Source organism: Trachypithecus francoisi, unplaced genomic scaffold (genome assembly GCF_009764315.1).
Source record: "Trachypithecus francoisi isolate TF-2019V2 unplaced genomic scaffold, Tfra_2.0 Lachesis_group11, whole genome shotgun sequence".
Classification (NCBI taxonomy): domain Eukaryota; kingdom Metazoa; phylum Chordata; class Mammalia; order Primates; family Cercopithecidae; genus Trachypithecus; species Trachypithecus francoisi.
The window spans coordinates 80,377,108-80,395,520 of record NW_022681456.1 but is presented as its reverse complement, the minus strand read 5'-3'; the positions used below and the strand labels follow the sequence as shown (position 1 = coordinate 80,395,520).

General features: G+C 48.3%; 1 protein-coding gene and 1 long non-coding RNA gene across 2 annotated transcripts; one reads left to right on the top strand and one right to left on the bottom strand.

Annotated features, from left to right (window-relative positions):
* Nucleotides 1-8,428: 8,428 nt before the first annotated feature.
* On the bottom strand, nt 8,429-10,080 carry LOC117090025. The gene is made up of 2 exons (XR_004439861.1): nt 9,944-10,080; nt 8,429-8,654 (listed from the first exon to the last, which is right to left on the bottom strand). It is a non-coding gene; the product is annotated as an uncharacterized LOC117090025 (long non-coding RNA).
* Nucleotides 9,233-17,005, top strand: HOXC13 (homeobox C13). Its single transcript, XM_033221843.1, has 2 exons — nt 9,233-10,115; nt 15,461-17,005. The coding sequence occupies exons 1-2, from the start codon at nt 9,383-9,385 to the stop codon at nt 15,715-15,717; spliced, it is 990 nt and encodes a 329-aa protein (XP_033077734.1). The 5' UTR covers nt 9,233-9,382; the 3' UTR covers nt 15,718-17,005.
* Nucleotides 17,006-18,413: the final 1,408 nt, after the last annotated feature.

Genomic DNA, 18,413 nt, shown 5'->3' with positions numbered 1-18,413 from the left:
ACCACATTTGGGAAGCTTTTTTCAAGGGTGAGGGTGAGGCTAAACTTTGAAAAGTAGTGAATCTGCTTTTCTTACTGGTAATATTTGGAAGGAAAAATTCACCACTGTTTATGATCTTGCCCCTACTACTTAAAGTACAAAGCATTTTATTTTATTTTATTTTATTTATTTATTTTTTTTTTTTTGAGACGGAGTCTCGCTCTGCCGCCCAGGCTGGAGTGCAGTGGCCGGGTCTCAGCTCACTGCAAGCTCCGCCTCCTGGGTTTACGCCATTCTCCTGCCTCAGCCTCCCAAGCAGCTGGGACTACAGGCGCCCGCCATGTCGCCCGGCTAGTTTTTTGTATTTTTTAGTAGAGACGGGGTTTCACCATGTTAGCCAGGATGGTCTCGATCTCCTGACCTCGTGATCCGCCCGTCTCGGCCTCCCAAAGTGCTGGGATTACAGGCTTGAGCCACCGCGCCCGGCCGGCAAAGTACAAAGCATTTTAAAGATAAGACTTAAAACAGAAAATTTGTAGATCCCAGTGCACCAAGTTTAGAAGCAGATTTGAAACATGACCAACTGTAAATGCATATTGTCATTGTAGGCTTCTGTATAAGACATAACCATGCCATTTCATATGTATTATATTCAGCAAATGACAACAAATACACAGCAACATGAAAAGTTATAGTAAGATTCCTGATAGCTGAATAATTTGCTTTCTTCCTTTGCCATTATTCCAGCTAAGATTAACCAGCTTTTCAGAAGTCTATTATCATGGTTTATCCCCCTTTGGTTCCCAACCCTTGCCCACCACCTCTTGCTTCCCCACATTTCTTTTTGAGCCCAAGATTCACTCAACCTTCTTTGGCAAATCTTTATAGGTGTATGATTATCTTTAAATCACTTCCCTACCCCAAAACTGGGCATAAACAACAGAAAATAGTCTTTTTCTTCGTTTGTTTCCCCATTGGGAGGATCCCTTTCCACAGGGACCTGTGAGGGGAGAAGAGAAGAAAGGCTGATTCTTGGTCTTGGCAGTGGATGTTGCTAAGAGAAATTGGCAGTCAGGATGTGTCTCTCTGGAGGCACAGGGACCTAGCTCCCGACCTTCCGCAGGTCGTCTGTTCACACAAGCAGGCTCATGAATGCCCAGGCCTTAGGGTGGGTCCGCTGTCTACCCACACACTCAGAGCTCTCCAGGAGCTTACTTCTCTCCTACCCCACTAATAAATGTACCCACCGGTGTGCTCGGCAATAGGTGCACATAACGTGCACACAGGGCATCAATCAGGATTGCGTATGTGACTATGCCTGCCCCACTGGACCTGCTCTAGCGCCGGGCAGTGGAGCGGACGCTTCCTAGTGTGGGCACTTATCCTGCCGCTCGGGTCGGCCATTTATTGTCTTGTGGGGAAGCAGCTTTCGCCAAGAAGCTTGGTCTGGGTTAGTGAAATAAAATACTAAACAATTATTACATGCAACATTTTTAAACCAGCATATTAAAATAAACTAAGGAACTCTCTGCGTTGGGAGAAAGCCACAGGAAAAAGAGGAGACGGAGTTAGATGCTGGCGCCAAGTTTCTGGTGGAGCCAGGAGGCAGTGACTCCTCAGGCTAAGCGGAATCGCCATCCAGGCTCCGGAAGCGACCCGAATCCCAAAATCCGTGGAAGAAAATCGCGCTAAAAGAACAGAGCCAACGCCAGCGTCCTGCCAAGTTTGGCGAGATGGCACGTTGGTTTCAGGAGCACAATGCCGCTAAATGACGCCTAAGGGAAAAATTTTCCCAGAGAATTGTCTGGGAGCAACAGCAAAGACATGGTGTTTTTATTCTCTTAGACATGGTGTTTTTATTATCTATTAAAAATATAACTTTAAAAAGCATCTCTGCACTTACATATACTTAAATACTATTGCCGTTTAACGGCTAACTGCATTAGAAAACAACGTGAATGGAAATGCATTAACAAAGCCTCTATACTAATACACATGTTTACCCACAGAACTGTAAGTCGGTCAAGCCTCCCACCATCTCAGCGTAGGCATATAAACAATTAAAGCCTTTAAACTTTTTAATTAAACTTAACTATGTTGTCATATTGAAAGAAAACATTATTTTTAAAAAATTTTAAGATTATTATATGGATAATAAGGTAATCCTAATTATATGAATATGGGTATCTGAGGATACATTTCTTATGTTAATATTTATCTGAAGTTCCCTAAACACCAAAAAAAAAACATATATTACATACTTTCTTGTCTAGAAATGCCTATAATAGATGAAAGGAATAAATCTGTATTTCTCCTTTGGAGGGAAATTCATTAACAAGCCAAGCACTGAAAAGAGAGCTACAAGTGCTTCAAATCACAAATACAGGCTATAGCAGACTATTCTCCCAAGGCCTCAGAGTAGGAGAAGAGTTGCACAAGGTCCCCTCTTTTGGGGCTTTAAGAAATACATCTCTGCAAACTTGAGTATGTTCTTCTTTCCCATCTATTTGCTTGTGATGGCTAAGCCTAAGGAGAGATGACTGCCTTTGAATAGAGCAGTTGGGTCTTTCCCAAGCTCACAGTCTCACCATGTTTTCTTCCTTTTCACGTCCACCTCATCAGCCTGCCCCAACCAGCACCCCTGTTACAACACCCGCAAATGTCTGTCTCCATACTACACAAGCACAATGCATACTTGTTGCAACACATATTCCCCAGGGTGTGCACTGTCCAAAAACCAGGACTTAACAATCATGTTCCCCAGAAATGCTAAAGACTATCAAATTCAAGGTGTCTGGGGTAGTCTCTTTGCCTTGAAAGATATTTCTTCTGATCTGAGTTAATTTTTTTCTGACTATGCAGGTGAATGCATAAATCCAATGTTTGGGAAAAGGAAAAATGGATGTCCCCATTCTCCTTTCTAGTTCCTTAGATTTCATCAGCTTTGCTGCATGTACAAGGCAACACCACAGCTAAGATTCAAAATGTGCCTCTAAATACTCCCTGAAGAGGGGGAAATTTGGATGAGAGGGAGGATGGTAGTGAGGGAGGTAAAGTTTAACAGTCCCCAACCCCAAGGATATCAGAGTGATAGTTTCCCTCCAGTCACTAAAACTGTAACAAATTATATATGTTTAGGATGATTTAATTAATTACTACCAGTGAGAATCATGTCCCAGATACCCAAATATACAAGCTCCCTTCTACCTTTTTGTTCCATAGATCCCAGTCAAGGTTAGTCATTTTAGCAAGAAGTTGTTTCCTTCCCCCTTTAGTTGAGCCTTGGGTCTCTCTTCCCTCTCTTTTGGAAGTGGAGGGGTTAAATTTTCTTTCTTTTGATGAGGCATCTTCTGAAAGTCCTTTAATTTCTTGTGTTCTGCTCAGTGATTTTCATATTAGAATGTACTTTTGCTGCAACTGCTGAGGTGTCTGGTCATGGAGAGAACTAGGCTGTGATCCACTTAGGATATAATTTTTCCTCTTCCCTGTGATGAAATACATATATACATATATTCCTTCCATCATCTCCCTTTTAGGATCCCACCAAATTCCAATTCCCACACCATGGTGGGACTAAGGAGGCCCCTCACCTTATTAGAGGTGAAATGCTCGGCCCTTCAGCTCTGTCTTTTGTATTTGGTCATTCTTTGGGACAGGTTAACCAGTGTACTTTGACCCAGAAGAATGCTGTATTAAGGCCTATCCCCTCCCTGCCCTAAGAAAAATGTTATTTTCCATATCTGCTTTTAAAGTAACTGGAAATCTTTTAAAAGAAGGAAAAAAAGATTGACTGGTCTGCCTCCCTTCTAGGAGCCTCAAACCTAAACTTTAAAAGATGAAGGAAATGATTGAAAGTGATAAATACCTTTTCCAGGCATTCGGTTTGTTGGCTTTCTGACCAAAAGGGGCTTTTGTTAGGTCTCTACGAGGAAGCCAAATTCAGCCCCCAGCAAATACTCTTCCACCTCTTTCCCATCCCCCCTCAGCTCTCTTGTCTAACTTGAAAATGAACTTGGACTTCCCTCTCAGGCCCTAAAACCGGGAGAGATTTTATTTGTCTGTTTCTGAAGGGCTTCCTAAAAGGAGAAGGGTGTTTAGGGGGAGGGGAAGGGGACAGGGGGCCTTTTCCCCCAGTAGAGGACAGGGTGGGGGTAGGAGCTATGGCGAAGCCAGAAGGCGGGAGGAGATACTTTGTTAATTTCTTAACTCTGTGTTTATTCCCTGAACTTCTTTTGTCAATGAAGGGTTAGAGTAGGGAGGGGGCCAAGTGACAGACTGAGATACTGCCCAAAAAGAAAAGGGGGTGGGTGGGGTGAGGGCTAGAAAAGGGCTGAGGAAGGAGGGGATGAGGAGGGTTGGGGAAGGGGCTCTGTGATGAGCTTGACAGGGGTAGGAGGGCGGGGAAACTGTGAAAGAAAGAGGACTGGGGTTAGGGACTCCAGAGACCGCTGGAGGAGGCTTTCTGACAGTTCTCCATGGAAGGGGCCACTTGATTTCCCCGGACCAAACCCAGTGCACCACCAAGCAGAGTCTGCAGCTGGGGGCATGCTAGAGGAGAATCCAGGAGAAGATTTGTGATAGCCTAAACTTGGACCCCTGTATGGATCCCTGCAGAACCAGAGAGGAAAAGGTCTTCGAGGTGACCCCAAACCTCAGCCAGCACTGCAAGTCCTAACTAGGCAGCAGAGAGGAATGGATTTCCCTGATATCTACCACAGGGAAATAGGTGGGGCCTGGAGGAAGGCAAGTTTTGATTTAAGAGCGGAAAACTCTGAAACAAGGAGCAAAGTGATGCCTCAGCTACCCTGGTCCCATCTTCCCTCAAGCTGGGGGCCTAGGGAGGGAGAACAATAAAGATGGAAGATGCCAGGATAGCAGCCGCTGTCCAGGAGGTGAGTTCCCAAGCTAGTAGAAGAGGCCTAGTGGCCCTTTTCAGAGGCTGGGCTGTGGGAGTGGAGAGATCAAAGTAGAGCAGGTTCCAGAGGGATGAGGGACCTCCAGGAGCCCAGAAAAGTGGAAGGAACGGAAAAAGGAAGGGAGGGGATTGGACAGGTCCGGGGAACTCCAGGATCAGCCAGTTTTCTTTCCTTCTCTACCAACATCACCCTCTGCAGCTCATCTGGAATTTTTTCCAAGCATGTGGGAGGGTCTTCCCACACAGACACACCCTCAAGGGTATACCTTCTCATATGCCCTTTCTGAACCCCCAATCCCTACCTATAAGTGGCCTCTCTCAAACATCCCTTTCTTGGCTAGCCCAGGCCCTGTCCTCCTCTGTCCTCCACAAATCTCCTCCTCCATCGGCAACCTGAACCTTGGACACGAAAGGGCCCCCAAACCCTTTGCCTGCCCTATAAGGCCCCAAGTCTGGACCAGAATCCAGACCCCATGGTGGTGAGGCTCTTTGTTCTCCTACAGCCTCAACCCACCCCCTCCTTTTTTAAAACTGGAATTTCTCCCATAAAAAGCAGGTGGGGGGAGCAGGAGCTTCAGAGCTTTAAGCTCCCCCGGCCATATGGAGGAAACAGAGAAAAGGGTTGCAGGGAGAGAAATAATTTGATACCTAATTTTCAGAGGAGAAAATCTGGGCATTGAATCAGGGACACAGCAACGCCATTTCTTTCATCCTTCTCCCTAGTCTAGCACTGAAGCTACACCCAGCCCTCAAATGTGTGCATCAGGCTTGCACCCTCCGCTTGCAAATGTTGCTAAGTTATACCTCTGATTTCATCTTAGATACAGTGGGGCGTGAATTCCACCTGTTAACTTCAGAAAGACACAGATATTTGCTTCTTCGTTTTTCTATATTTTCCTGGGGGATGTCTTCCTAAGTAGAGTAGGAAAAGCATGTCAATTAAAAGTGTATACAGACAGACAAGCAGAGACTTTTATTTGCATACAGAGGATTTAAGCAGAGAGCTGGTTATCTTTAGGAACACATTTGGGCTGTGTCCACAAGGCCGTGTGCTGACACAGTGCAGGCAGCCTGCACCCATCCCTAAACCCACAGGCACGCACGCACGCGTGAGCGCACACACACACAAACACACACTTCCCGCGAAAAGGCACATTAAATATCTCCTTTATGTGTTGGAGCATTTAAGAGAAAACATTTCAGAGTCGAACTTAGCCGAGAGCTCGGTGCATGGACGGTAGCTGAGGGTAGAGTGGCTCCTGCCGCTCCGCGATGTAGAAGTCCCTTTGAAAAAGCAGCCGGGAGCAGAGCCGGGGCTTCCCGACGAGGCTGAGGAGCTGTTTTCCATTTTCCTTCCGTATAATTAAATGCTCCGTCTTTTTCCGCATACCAGCAGCTGGATTTTCTCTAAACTTCATCCACAGTCAAACCTCACCGCCTAATCCCCGAAGGCCAGCGGGGCGAGCCCGGGTGAGCACTGCAGCCGAGGGTTTCAGCGCCAGGCCCTAGAAAGGCTTTCTAGGGCGAGATCGCCTTGGAGATGTAATTACTACGTTTCTAGTGATGCATATTCTCCTGGAGTGTTTAATTTGATTTTATTTGTGTCTCAGCGAGAGCTACATTTTTTTTCGGGGGAGGGGAGAGAAACCACCCCAGGCTTAAAGTTAATTAACCAACAAGGCTTTACTTTCCACCGTCCTCCTGCAAGCTCTTTCTTCGGCGCCTCCCTCCCCGATCCCGGCGCCCCAGACTTGGAGACTGCGTTTGCAGGCGCGAAAGGTCTTGGGGAACCAAGCGAAAGAAGAGGGAATTGTTCAGAGCACGCGGACTTCCTCAGTCGCCTTTACTGCCCTTAGCCCAAACTTTCCCCTCCAGCCTTCGCACTCCTCCAAGTCGCTTTGGAGGCCTACAACTTCGGCTGGTCTTCTTGAGGAAGAGGACTATGGTTCCCTTTCTTTCTTCTCGCCACTACATTTTGGCCGCATAGTGCTCCTAATAAATGGAATTGTAAAGTTGCTGGGTTAATTAAATCTGTATCTCATTGCAATAGGAATAGTTAATGCCCTTATATAAACCTGGAAAAGACCATACTATTAATTTTATTTATTGCTTGGCCACCCTGCACCCAGATCCTTCACGCCGTTCTGGTTCCTACTCCCGCCATTCTGGTACCTCCTCCCAAAGGCTGGAGATGTGTCTTTGAGTTCTGGCCCACGGAAAACGGGTCCGGCTTTGGGCCTGACCAGGGAGGGAGCCCCAAGAATGGGATGGGCATTTCAGGCCCTTTGTTTCTCCTGGCAGTCCCGCAGAACCCTGTCCACAGCGCCCCAGTTCTTCCACCTGGGCGCAGCACTTCGCAGAAGGGGAGGCCAGGATCTGGGTTCCATCTTTACTACCCGCGGCTGGAAAAAGACAGGCCTCCCCACCCACCCACCCCCACCAGCCAGGCCTTAGGCAAGGGAGCCAAGGTCACACGACCCAGTCTAGATTTGGCCAGGCCCTGTTTGCTCTCCTCGTTTTACCTTGACCTTGGACTCCAGCAGCAGGATAAGCAGTTTCCTAGCAGAGCCGGCTCCCGTCAAGACCCTATGTTCCACTGGGCTCATCTCTCCTCGCCCCTCCGTCATTGCCCTCAATACACACTTGAGCTGGTCTCCTTATGTCTCAACCCTCTTTCTGTTGTATTTTTCCTCCTACTGCCAGCCCAGCCCGCAGCCTGCTTTCCGAACTCTGAGCTGACTCTTCTGGCTCAAGATCACGCGGATAAGAATTACTATCCTAATTCACCGATGTCCGAGTGCTCTCAACCGTCAAACACCACCTTCTCCCCACAAAGAGGAGGGACGTGGCCCGAAGGGGTCTCTGCAGACCTGTCCATTTGCTTTCCATTTGAGGGGTGCAGTAGGTCTGGCTGAGCGAGGCGCTACTGTGTGGCCATGGCCTGTGCGCTGGCTACACACGAGCACTCAGCATTTAAAACCTGTGGCAGAGGCAGGAAAGAAGGAAACGCTGCAGCCCCTTTCCCCTCTTATTTTTCTCTCTTCATTACTATTTCTCAGGGAGGTCCTCTGCTGAAAGGGAACTTGACTCAATTCCACGGAGATACTCCCTCAGAAAAGGGTGACTCTATTGAGGCTCCTGACAAGTTGGGAGATTGGGAGGAAAGAAGGGAGAGCTTTTGAAGAATCAGTAAGTTGGTGTTAATTTTTTCTTTGAAATAGGGGGCAGTTTTAGATCATGAAACTATTCCGCACTAAAAGAGGGTGACCTAAGAAAGCTGTGGGAGCTCCAGTGAGGGTATTCAAACTGGGGACCAGGCCCCTGAGGGCAGAGGTGGGTTCTGCAGGGTCCCCAGAGTGGCGCCAGAGAGGTCCCTCGAAAGGGGTAGCACTGAATCTCCCCCATTTTCCACGTTTTCTTTTGTATAGCTATAGAAGAGAGCGCGTTCTACTTCGCATCCAGGGCTTTTAGCTTTCCCAGGCTGAATATTACACCCCCGCCACCCGCATTTCTTCAAAAAACCTCACTCTGAGATTTTTTTCTGTTGCATATTTAAATATCAGTATATTCTATTGTTTTTATTTCCCTCGTTTTAGTCTTCCTCCATTTATTGCTGAGTACACTCCATTGCTTCACAATCCCCTGCCCCAGGTGATGAATTCTGTATTTGGGGGTTGTCACACCCCTCTCCGCTTGAGAAAAATCCAGCGAGGTAAAGGAGAGTGTCCTTTTCAGACATCTGGAGTTCTGGGGAAAGTGGCTGAAAGTAGGAAATGGAAACACAATCCTGGCATCAAAGGCTCACTACGCGGCATCAGGTTCTTTCCAGCCGCGAGCGGAGGGGAGCTGCCAGGGCTGGAGCGCTCCTGCCTGTTTTCTATTATCTTCATTTATTATTCTTTAAAATCTGGTTTCTTCCCCACCCTTAGCTTCAAGCCCCAATCCAGAGACTTGGGCAGTCACAGTGATCGGTTTGGGGATAGGGGTCCGTCTCCCCCGTGCACATTCTATGCCTAGGAGGAGGCGCCCAGTTACAGTCCTCTCCTCCCTTTGCGTCGGCCAAATTCAGCCTCTCCGCGCCCCCCGGGGCCGGCCAGGGGGCGTCTCCCTGTCCCTTTAAATCTCCCAGCTCCCGCCTCCTTTGGCCCAACTGAGATCCAATCAGCAGAGACCTTTTTCTTTTCGCCCCGCCCCACCTAGAGGGGAGGGAACCCCAGGAGACCTGACCCGGGCATCACGTGCGCAGAGAGCGTCACATGGGCGCGGGAGGGGTGCTGAGAGGTGGAGGGCGGGAACCGGCGGATTTCTTAATGAAGTCTCTCCGCATGCGTAGAGGGAATGTAGGGAGGGAGGTGGAAGCACTAGGAGGAGGGGAGGGGTGGAGAGAAAAGAGGGGAGGGATGGGGGAGGGGAAACAGGAGCGAGGTGTCTCCCTTGCTCGCTGCCTCTGGCAAGTGGAGTTTTTAAAAAGCTCCAGCAGATCATGTCATGACGACTTCGCTGCTCCTGCATCCACGCTGGCCGGAGAGCCTTATGTACGTCTATGAGGACAGCGCGGTGGAGAGCGGCAGCGGCGGCGGCGGCGGAGGAGGCGGCGGCGCGGGCGGAGCGGGGGGCGGCTGCAGCGGAGCGAGCCCCGGCAAAGCCCCGAGCATGGATGGTCTGGGCAGCAGCTGCCCGGCCAGCCACTGCCGCGACCTGCTTCCGCACCCAGTGCTGGGCCGCCCGCCGGCTCCCCTGGGTGCCCCTCAGGGCGCCGTCTATACGGACATCCCTGCCCCGGAGGCGGCGCGCCAGTGTGCCCCGCCGCCCGCGCCCCCCACCTCGTCCAGCGCCACCCTGGGCTACGGCTACCCCTTCGGGGGCAGCTACTACGGCTGCCGCCTGTCGCACAACGTGAACCTGCAGCAGAAGCCTTGCGCCTACCACCCGGGCGATAAATACCCGGAGCCGTCGGGCGCCCTGCCGGGTGACGACCTGTCCTCCAGGGCCAAGGAGTTCGCCTTCTACCCCAGCTTTGCCAGCTCCTACCAGGCGATGCCCGGCTACCTGGACGTGTCGGTGGTGCCCGGGATCAGCGGGCACCCGGAGCCGCGTCACGACGCTCTCATCCCCGTCGAAGGCTACCAGCACTGGGCTCTCTCCAATGGCTGGGACAGTCAGGTGTACTGCTCCAAGGAGCAGTCGCAGTCCGCCCACCTCTGGAAGTCTCCCTTCCCAGGTAAGGAAGGGACCTGAGCGCCGCCGCCGCCGAGGACCCCTCCCCGCCCTGCCTGCCCCGGGGCTCCGCGCCCCAGCCACCCCCGCCGTCTGGCCCCGGCGCGCCCGCTCGGCTGGGCTGCCTATGGAGCCGGCCGGGCGAGCTGCACTGAGGAATGCGCCGGGGAAGAAATCTGCTCCGACACGTTCTCTGTAGCTGCCCGGCCGAGAATGAAGCAATCACAGGCGCCCGAACGCCGGGCCGCCGGCTCTGCTCCGTTCGGTGGCTCGCCTCCGCCTCCCCTCGCCGGCTCCAGCCTCCCGCCGGGCTCTTGGCCCCTAAACCCGCTTCCGGCCAGGGATGGGGGCAGGGTGGGCCTACAGTGCCTTGGAATCCAGGACAAAACCCCCAACCTACCGAATAAGTGGGGAGGGGGGAGAATAAGAGCCCCCACTTTCTTTGACAGAATTTGCAGGATCGTTCAGGCACTAGACAGTATTTTTTAAATAGGGGACTAATTTGCTGGGGTCTACAGAAATGTGGAATTTCTTTTTTTCCTTTCTTGACATATTTAAAAATCTGGCCACGAATTTCCTGATTGTTGAGGGAACAGAAGATCCAAAGTGGAGGGAGTGGAGAGGAGGCTCGAATCCCTCCCCAGCAATGTAAAGTTTTCCTTGCCTCTCTGGTATATTGAGCTCAAATTTATAGACATTTCCACTGCCAACTCCCCCATATGTGGTGGAGAAAGAGAGTTAGTAATTGGTGCCCCAAACACAGAAAGAAGGGCGTGGGGATGAGAAATGGGAGAGGAAGACCTGTTCAGGGGCTTCTGGGGTCCAGGCCCAGGCTGGGAACCCCTTGGTCTTGTCTGGCTAAGTAAGGTAAGGGAGAATTTATTCCCCTCTTGTTCGGTCTCCAGTTGAAGAGAGAAAGGATCCTGCAAATCCCACCGCTCTTCTTACAAGACCAGTCCCAGGTTTCCCAAAACCACACCAAGAGCTTTGGATCCTGCCCTGTGCTGAGAAATCAGGATTCCAGTCTAGGGAGTCAGGTATTTGAGTCTGTTCTCCCTGTAAGAAGAGCTCAGTGGGAGAGCGTTCTCCCTTCCGATACCTACAGAGGTCTTTGGGGGCTGGGGGCCCAGGGCAGCCACAGATGTCTCCTGACAGTGCCCAGCTCCCCGACCAGTTCCACATGCCAAGCTCAGGAATGTTTTCCTTAGAAAGCATAGACCCAAAGACCTCGTAAGGGTGGGCCTGAAATTCCTCTGCATCCGGAATTGGAAGCAGAGGTAGGTGGTTTAAAAAAAAATTACCGAATGATATTAGAGAGTGTAGCAGATAACATTCTTGTGAATATTATGAAATAACACAACTCAATACCAGGGTATGACCTACACTAGGCACGGTGACTTCTGATTGCCAGAATTAAGGATGGTACAATTTTAGTACATGGTATTGTGTGTCACCTACCCTGTATTGGCTATAATATTTTTATATAATATGATTTCTTTTATTAACTGCCTAATATGAAATATACCATAATACATTTCTAGAAGATAGGCAATTCACATGTTCATAATATAGCAATGTATTTTAGAGAGATGGCCCTTTAATTCTCTATCTCGCCAAAACACAAAGCTTCTTAGGAGATTGGGGTGCAGCAGGAATTCCTGGGGCAGGGAAGCCAATGGGCTATGCCAAGGGGCTAAGGGGTAAGGGAGCAGGTGCCCACCAAACCCACTGTGGATGGGGGCACAGGCCCATAGCAATGTGCAATGGGTTTAGAGTGAAGAGGTAGAAGAGAAGGAGCTGTTCTATATATGAATGTGGTGTGGAGTAGGGGTGAAGGATTGGAGAAAAGCTGAGAAATATCTTTGAGCAAAATAAACATCTCAAAGATTCCCAGGAAAAAAAAAACAAAACAAAACAAACAAAAAACAACCTCCACTAAAAATAAATACTTTTTTGATCACAGCCTCCTAGAGAAAAATAACTTTGAAATAAAAAACTATGGCCCAATTGAGATTTAATACACTTGCAAATTATGGCATGGAAATGGATATAAAACCTAGCATGCCTCAGCAGCTATGTGCTCCCACAATCCCCGTGTGGAAATAGAATTGGACTGATGTATCAGTGAGTGCAGAGGTACAGGCAAGAGGCAGATGAATAAGAAATTATCTTCAGACACTCTCCATCTTTCTACCCACTCAGAGATCTTTTAGAAGTAGTGAGATTTCAAGATAACTCTGTCTATGCAATTGTGGTTTGTTCGGCAACATGTAGGCATAAACACCGCTGTCTCTCTACAGTGCCTCTGGCTCTGAGAAACCTCATCGGTGGCAGTCTGGGCTGGTTTGGGAGATGGAGGCAATTGTTCAGCAAGATCCAGATAATTAGGGCCAAGATGTGTCGTGGCTTCTTCCTTCTCCCAATTATACAGGTTCTTGCTTTATTGCTCTGTTTTTTGTTTTTTGTTTTTTTCTCTCTCTCCCTACGGTGAGTGTAGACTTTTTTTTTTTTTTTTTTTTTTTTTTGAGAGGAGAGAGAGGCAGAAATTCCAGGAGGGAATCAGAAAGGCAGAAAAAAGAGAGATGGGGTTCAGGAGACAGAAAGAGGGGGAAAGAAACAGTGGGCTCTTTGGGCCATACTAGAAGTCCTTACTGACAAAGCCTTTGGATTTGGGTTGGAAAGAGTAGCAAGCTGGATTTCTAGCTGGACAAGGCACTCTTCAGAGCCCAGAGCTTGCTCGTGGGGGGCGGGTGGTCAAGAGTGGGTGGGCTGTGGGGAGCTAAACACAGGGGCCCCCAAGCCCAAAAATAAAGCCATGGCTGAGCATTGATATGATTTTTATTTACTCCTCAAAGGTGTCTATTAGGTTTCCAGGCATGAAATCATTTGTGTATGTGATCTGGATGGAGACTAGGGAAGGGGTGATTGTAAGACTAGTAACTAAGCCCCCACTCACTTTAGGCAGTGTATGCACATCTCCAAGTCTAAGCTACCAGATGTTTCTTCATCTCTACATACCACTTCCTTTCCAGGTAAGGCAGCAGACAAAGAAAGGGGGCTTCTTTAAGATGACAAAACCGGAGTTATTTCCCCAGGAGACCAAAACAACCTGCAGTTGGTCTGATCCAGGACAAATTGGCTAAATCAATTCTTGGCATCCTATAGAGAAAAATAACCAGTTTAAACCAGTTATCTACTTTTTAAACTGATTTTATTTTTTAGGGTTGATTAAATCTCGTTGGAAATTTAGAGCTAGAGTTTAGGAAACCAAAATTGGGTAGGTAATTGTAAGAGTTTAAAGAAAGTAAAGTAAAAAATTAGGGACAATTATCTGGCTAATTCAGAAACAAAAACCCACCTTTACCCTACTTTATTCTTCTCCAGGGAAAAGGAGGTGTTTTAAAGCTGGATTGTATCAGCTGGCCTATTTCCATTTTAAAACTTACTGTATCATTTTGAGAGTCAGAAAGTCTGCCTTTAAAATCTGGTTCTGCCACTTAGATTATTTTACCCACTCTGAGCCTCAGATTCCTGATCTTGTAAAATGAGTTTAACAAAATAAGCCTGAAAAAATGTTCTGAGGATTAAAAACAACAATAACAACAACAAAAGCAACAAACTCCTGGTATCACTACTTACCCTCTTCATTTTATTCTTGTCAACAAATCATCAATTCCCCAAATCATGGTTATGTCTGTAAGAGTAAAACAAATTTGAGAACTGAGGGATTTAAAGACAAAAGGTCTTGTTCAAAAACAAATCCTTTTTAACCTAAAGGATCCATACTGTTTAAATAAAGTTATTTTGTTTTTAAGATTTTTTTTTTTAAATCATGGTTTATTCACACAGAGGCAGAGAAAAATGCCAGGTCCAACAGTTTTCCTGAGAAATTGTCACCAGAAGACAGTCAAACAAGGCCATTGGACCCCCTGTCTCCCATTTTCTTCCTAAGCATTTTATTTTCTCCTGTGTATCACTGTGACACTACTCTTCCCACTGTGTATAGATAAGAGTCCCTGAGAGAAAGCAGACCCAATGGGGATGGGTACAGGGAAAGTGTTTTGTGAGGGTGGGATGGGAACAAACATTTCAGAAAGAACTATGTGTCTTCCCTCTGGGCTGTGTCTATAGTTTCAAAAGGCAGTAAGAATGAAGGGGAAACCCCAAATATTCAGCCCTCCTCATTAGCTTTCACCTAAAGTCTAATAATTACATGGAAAAAATTGAGGACTGAGCTATCCAGATAATCTCCCTAGTTCCCCACTTCCCCTTGAAAATGTTGCTGTGACCTTTATTGACAGGGATGAGGGTGGAGTAGAAAATGGAGTTAGAAGTGATATATATTGGTTTTAGTTTCTGTGAAATTCTCAGAGCCTAAAGAAACAGAACTGGTGATACTGGTTTGGATGACAGGTATCTAGGGTATATGATTATGGTTGGTGCATGGGATGTAGACAGTTTCCTTCAGCCATGAAGGAATGGAGAGGGAAGGGGGTTGGAACAGAATTTGCCCTGTTTTGGTGGGACTGTGGTGTGGACCCCCTACTTCCAGCGACACCTGATTCCCTATACCTCAGGTTCAGGACCCCCCACCTTGGGCGTTGTTAGGTGGTTCACAACATTGGACCCCAATTCCTAGAGTGTGGACCTCCAAGCAGGCTTGCTTCACCTGGACACTTATCTTCTATCTGTGCCTCACATCCCTAACATAGGGCCACTGTCCAAAGGCATGAAGACCCATCTGGTGATCTGGGCCCACTGAAGCTGACCCCCTGCCTGCCGTGCCCTCCCTGAAACATATAGCAGAATGTCTTCCTCTGACAACGGGGCAGAATATAAACTAATAAGCACCCAAACGATCTAACTCAGGAAGGAGGGATTTTTCTGAATATCTGAAATTCTGCAAGCATGGCAGGCCAGGCTGGAACTTGGAGGGCCCCTTCTAAGCGTACAAGGATCCTAATATCGAGTGCTGTGCAGAGCCATATTGGGGTCTGAAACAAAAGAGAAAATCAGTAATACCGAACCCATGTTTTTTTTTTAATTGATACTGTGTTCATCATGGATGTTTTTGTATTCGTTTTGCTTTTGTAAACGTTGCATTAAAATATCGTCTTGATTACTGAATTTTTGGCGCCCCCTCCCTTAAACCTTGAGCCCAGTGGCCTCACCATAGTTGTGGTCTTGCTAAAATAACAGAAATGAAAAGCATTTGGGACTTCACTATGCAGAGCAATCCTCTGGCCCCGTTGAGCCCCTGCCAGAACTCTGTGGGTAGGCAGCCTCGGGTCCTCTAGGCCAGTCCAGCCGCGTGCCTCACTTCTTCTCGCTTGCCTTATCTCCCCGCAGACGTGGTTCCCCTGCAGCCCGAGGTGAGCAGCTACCGGCGTGGGCGCAAGAAACGTGTGCCCTACACTAAGGTGCAGCTGAAGGAGCTAGAGAAGGAATACGCGGCTAGCAAGTTCATCACCAAAGAGAAGCGCCGGCGCATCTCCGCCACCACGAACCTCTCTGAACGCCAGGTAACCATCTGGTTCCAGAACCGGCGGGTCAAAGAGAAGAAGGTGGTCAGCAAATCGAAAGCGCCTCATCTCCACTCCACCTGACCACCCACCCGCTGCTTGCCCCATCTATTTATGTCACCGCTTTGTACCATAACCGAACCCACGGAAAGATGCTGCGCGGTGCAGAAGAGTATTTAATGTTAACGAGAGAGAAGAACCGCGCCGCCCGGAGACAGAGAGGCTCCATGGCCGCAGTGGGCCATCCCCAACTCCCTATCCCATCCCCAGCCTCCACCCCCATCCAGATGGGACTCACCCGGCTTCAACAGCTTTGGAAATGGGTCCCGGGTGGGCCGTGGGAGGAAGGCTGTCGACCTCTACTCCTCCTTGTGCTCACCTTGCCAGAAAGTCCAGTGGCAGCGCAGAGCCCAGTCATTCCAACCAAAGCAGGGTTGGGGAATCCCGAATGGCCCCAATTCTTGCCTCATCCTATCACCAGGCTAGTAGAGGACCCTCCCTAAGGGCGCAGCTTCAGCGCAGGATCTGTCCAGCTCATACTTTCCTTCGCTGTCCCTCTCGCACTCCTTAGGCAAGATTTCCCAGTAAAAATTTTCTGTTCATATTTTAAAAGTCGTGTTAACATTCATGATAATTATTAGGGATCTGGCAGCGTGATTGGAGTATGGATGGTTCCGTAAAAGCTGGAATCAACGCAGCCCCTACGCTCCATCCCAACCAAGAAACTGCATTTCTTGGGGCCAGGTGGGGGCTGCCTTTGCCCCACTGCCTCCCCTGTTCTGCTCTCTCAGTCAACATGTGGAAATCCAAGGAGGACAAAGACTCCAGCCACGCTGCTAAATAGGGCTTCTCTCTCCTCTCTCTTTCTCTCTCTAGGTGGTAAGGTTGGGGATTAGGCCAGGCACAGAAGCAGAACTTTTTTCTAAGGATAAACATCTCTTCCAAGAGGATGGAGAATGGGTTTCTCAACAAAGTCTCTTTCCAGTCACCTTTCCATCAAGGCACTAGCGCCGGAGGGACTCCTCACACTTTCACTTTTACTGATTTCCAGAGGAAAGCTAGAGGAACTAGTTCAGGAGGCAAGAAGATCTGGCCCTCAATTAGCTAAATGAGCTAAATGTAGATGCTGCCTAACAGTTCCCTCCTCAAAGACCACCTTGGTGCTGTGGGGGTCCTTTGCCTCTTCCCTTCCCACTGGTGCATTACAAAACAGTGTTCTTTTGAAATGTTCATCAGAAATAGGCTTTTTTTTTTTTAATGTTGTGTATCTGTATATAGTATTGTGATGTCTGAATGACGATGTACTGAATGCAAAAAGGAAAAAAAAACCCACAAACATGTTTTTAAAATAAAATATCTTTTTTTGCCTTGATTTTATTGCCTAGATTCTTTCTGAAGTCTCTTCTGTTCACTGGCTCTTCAGGACAGTCTACTATGCCCTGATTCTGCCAGAATGATCGGGGGCAGAGTATAGACATCACTCCCAGCTGGGTAGATTCCAAACCCTTGTTTTGCTCCACTTAAGTTTTTGAGTTATCTATACCATCTATATAGGAGAAAACTTCCCATCCTGACGTCCAACTTAGTTGAGTGTATGTTGAGGAAGGAAAGATGTAATTGGTGACTGAAAGGCCTGGAAGCAGGTGAGTGACAAAAATACATTGATGGTCACTTTGATTAATAATTGGGGCTCAGATCTGTTTCTGGGTACTGAGAAAATGGCATCCCAGCTGGGAAGTGGGTGAGGTAAATGTGGTGGCCGGCGGCAGCGGGGAACTAACCTTAGGCTCCTGGTGCCCTATGGCCCCCAGAGGGCCCCAGATACATTCAGCCAGTTCAGGACTGGAGTTGGGGCTGGGTTGGGGTCAGCACAGCCTGGCAGGGCACCTTCAAGCTCAGCTTTTCCTGGCTGTACTATTTTCTTCCCCCAACTTAACCTATGCAGAGAGGCTGAGCTGCTAGGACGCCTTTGGCCCCCAGTTTGCCAAACCGATCCCACTTTTACTCTCCACATTCCTGGGAACCCCAGTCTTCGAGGCAATGAGGAGCCTATGTAGATGCTGCCACTAATTTGTTTTCCTGGTCGCGTCAGTGTATCTCCCTATCTGGCAGAGTTAATGAGATCATTAAGTTGTCAGGTTAAGAGACTTTTTAAAAGCAATATAGCCTAAAAACAATGTTATCTCAGATTAAATCTTTACTGCAGCAATTTTTATTTATATATAATATTTTTCCTCTCCTGAGACGCAGAAACACTGGAGATGTCAGGTTGGAAATCAGAGTTCTCCGTTCTCCCTTTGCCTGATGGGGCTGAAGCTTTAACAATTTCATTTAAATAAATGTTCCTGGGGGTTAAACACATGCACATTTTGCGCGCGCGCGCACACCCACACCCCCACACACACATACACACGGAGGCTGAGAGACAAAGAACCTGAAGAATTTGCCCTCTGTGGAGGTTCTGCTACTGACGTGGCTGCCAGTGCTTCTGGTCTCAACTCTGGGTTAACTACTAGAGAGCCACACGCTGGGCAGTGGAGATTTGAGGGAGAATTTCCAGGAATAAGGTTCATTCTTAATTCCATCTCTCCTTTATCTCCCCACCCACTATCCCAACCTCTCTCTCCAAATCCCTGGGTTTCCCCTGAGATGAAAGGAGTTGGAGACTGAGTGTGTGTGTTTGGTCAGAAAAAGAAACTGAGTGGACAAGAGGCCTGGGGTTCTCTTACTATGACCCCACCCTTCCTGACTGCTTTGGGTAGTCCCAAGCACAGCTGTAG

Excerpts from the sequence above, each read along its gene's own strand:
- HOXC13 (XM_033221843.1), top strand. The coding sequence starts at position 9,383 with ATGACGACTTCGCTGCTCCTGCATCCACGCTGGCCGGAGAGCCTTATG. Across the intron at positions 10,116-15,460 it reads CTGGAAGTCTCCCTTCCCAG|ACGTGGTTCCCCTGCAGCCC; the intron begins GTAAGGAAGGGA and ends ATCTCCCCGCAG.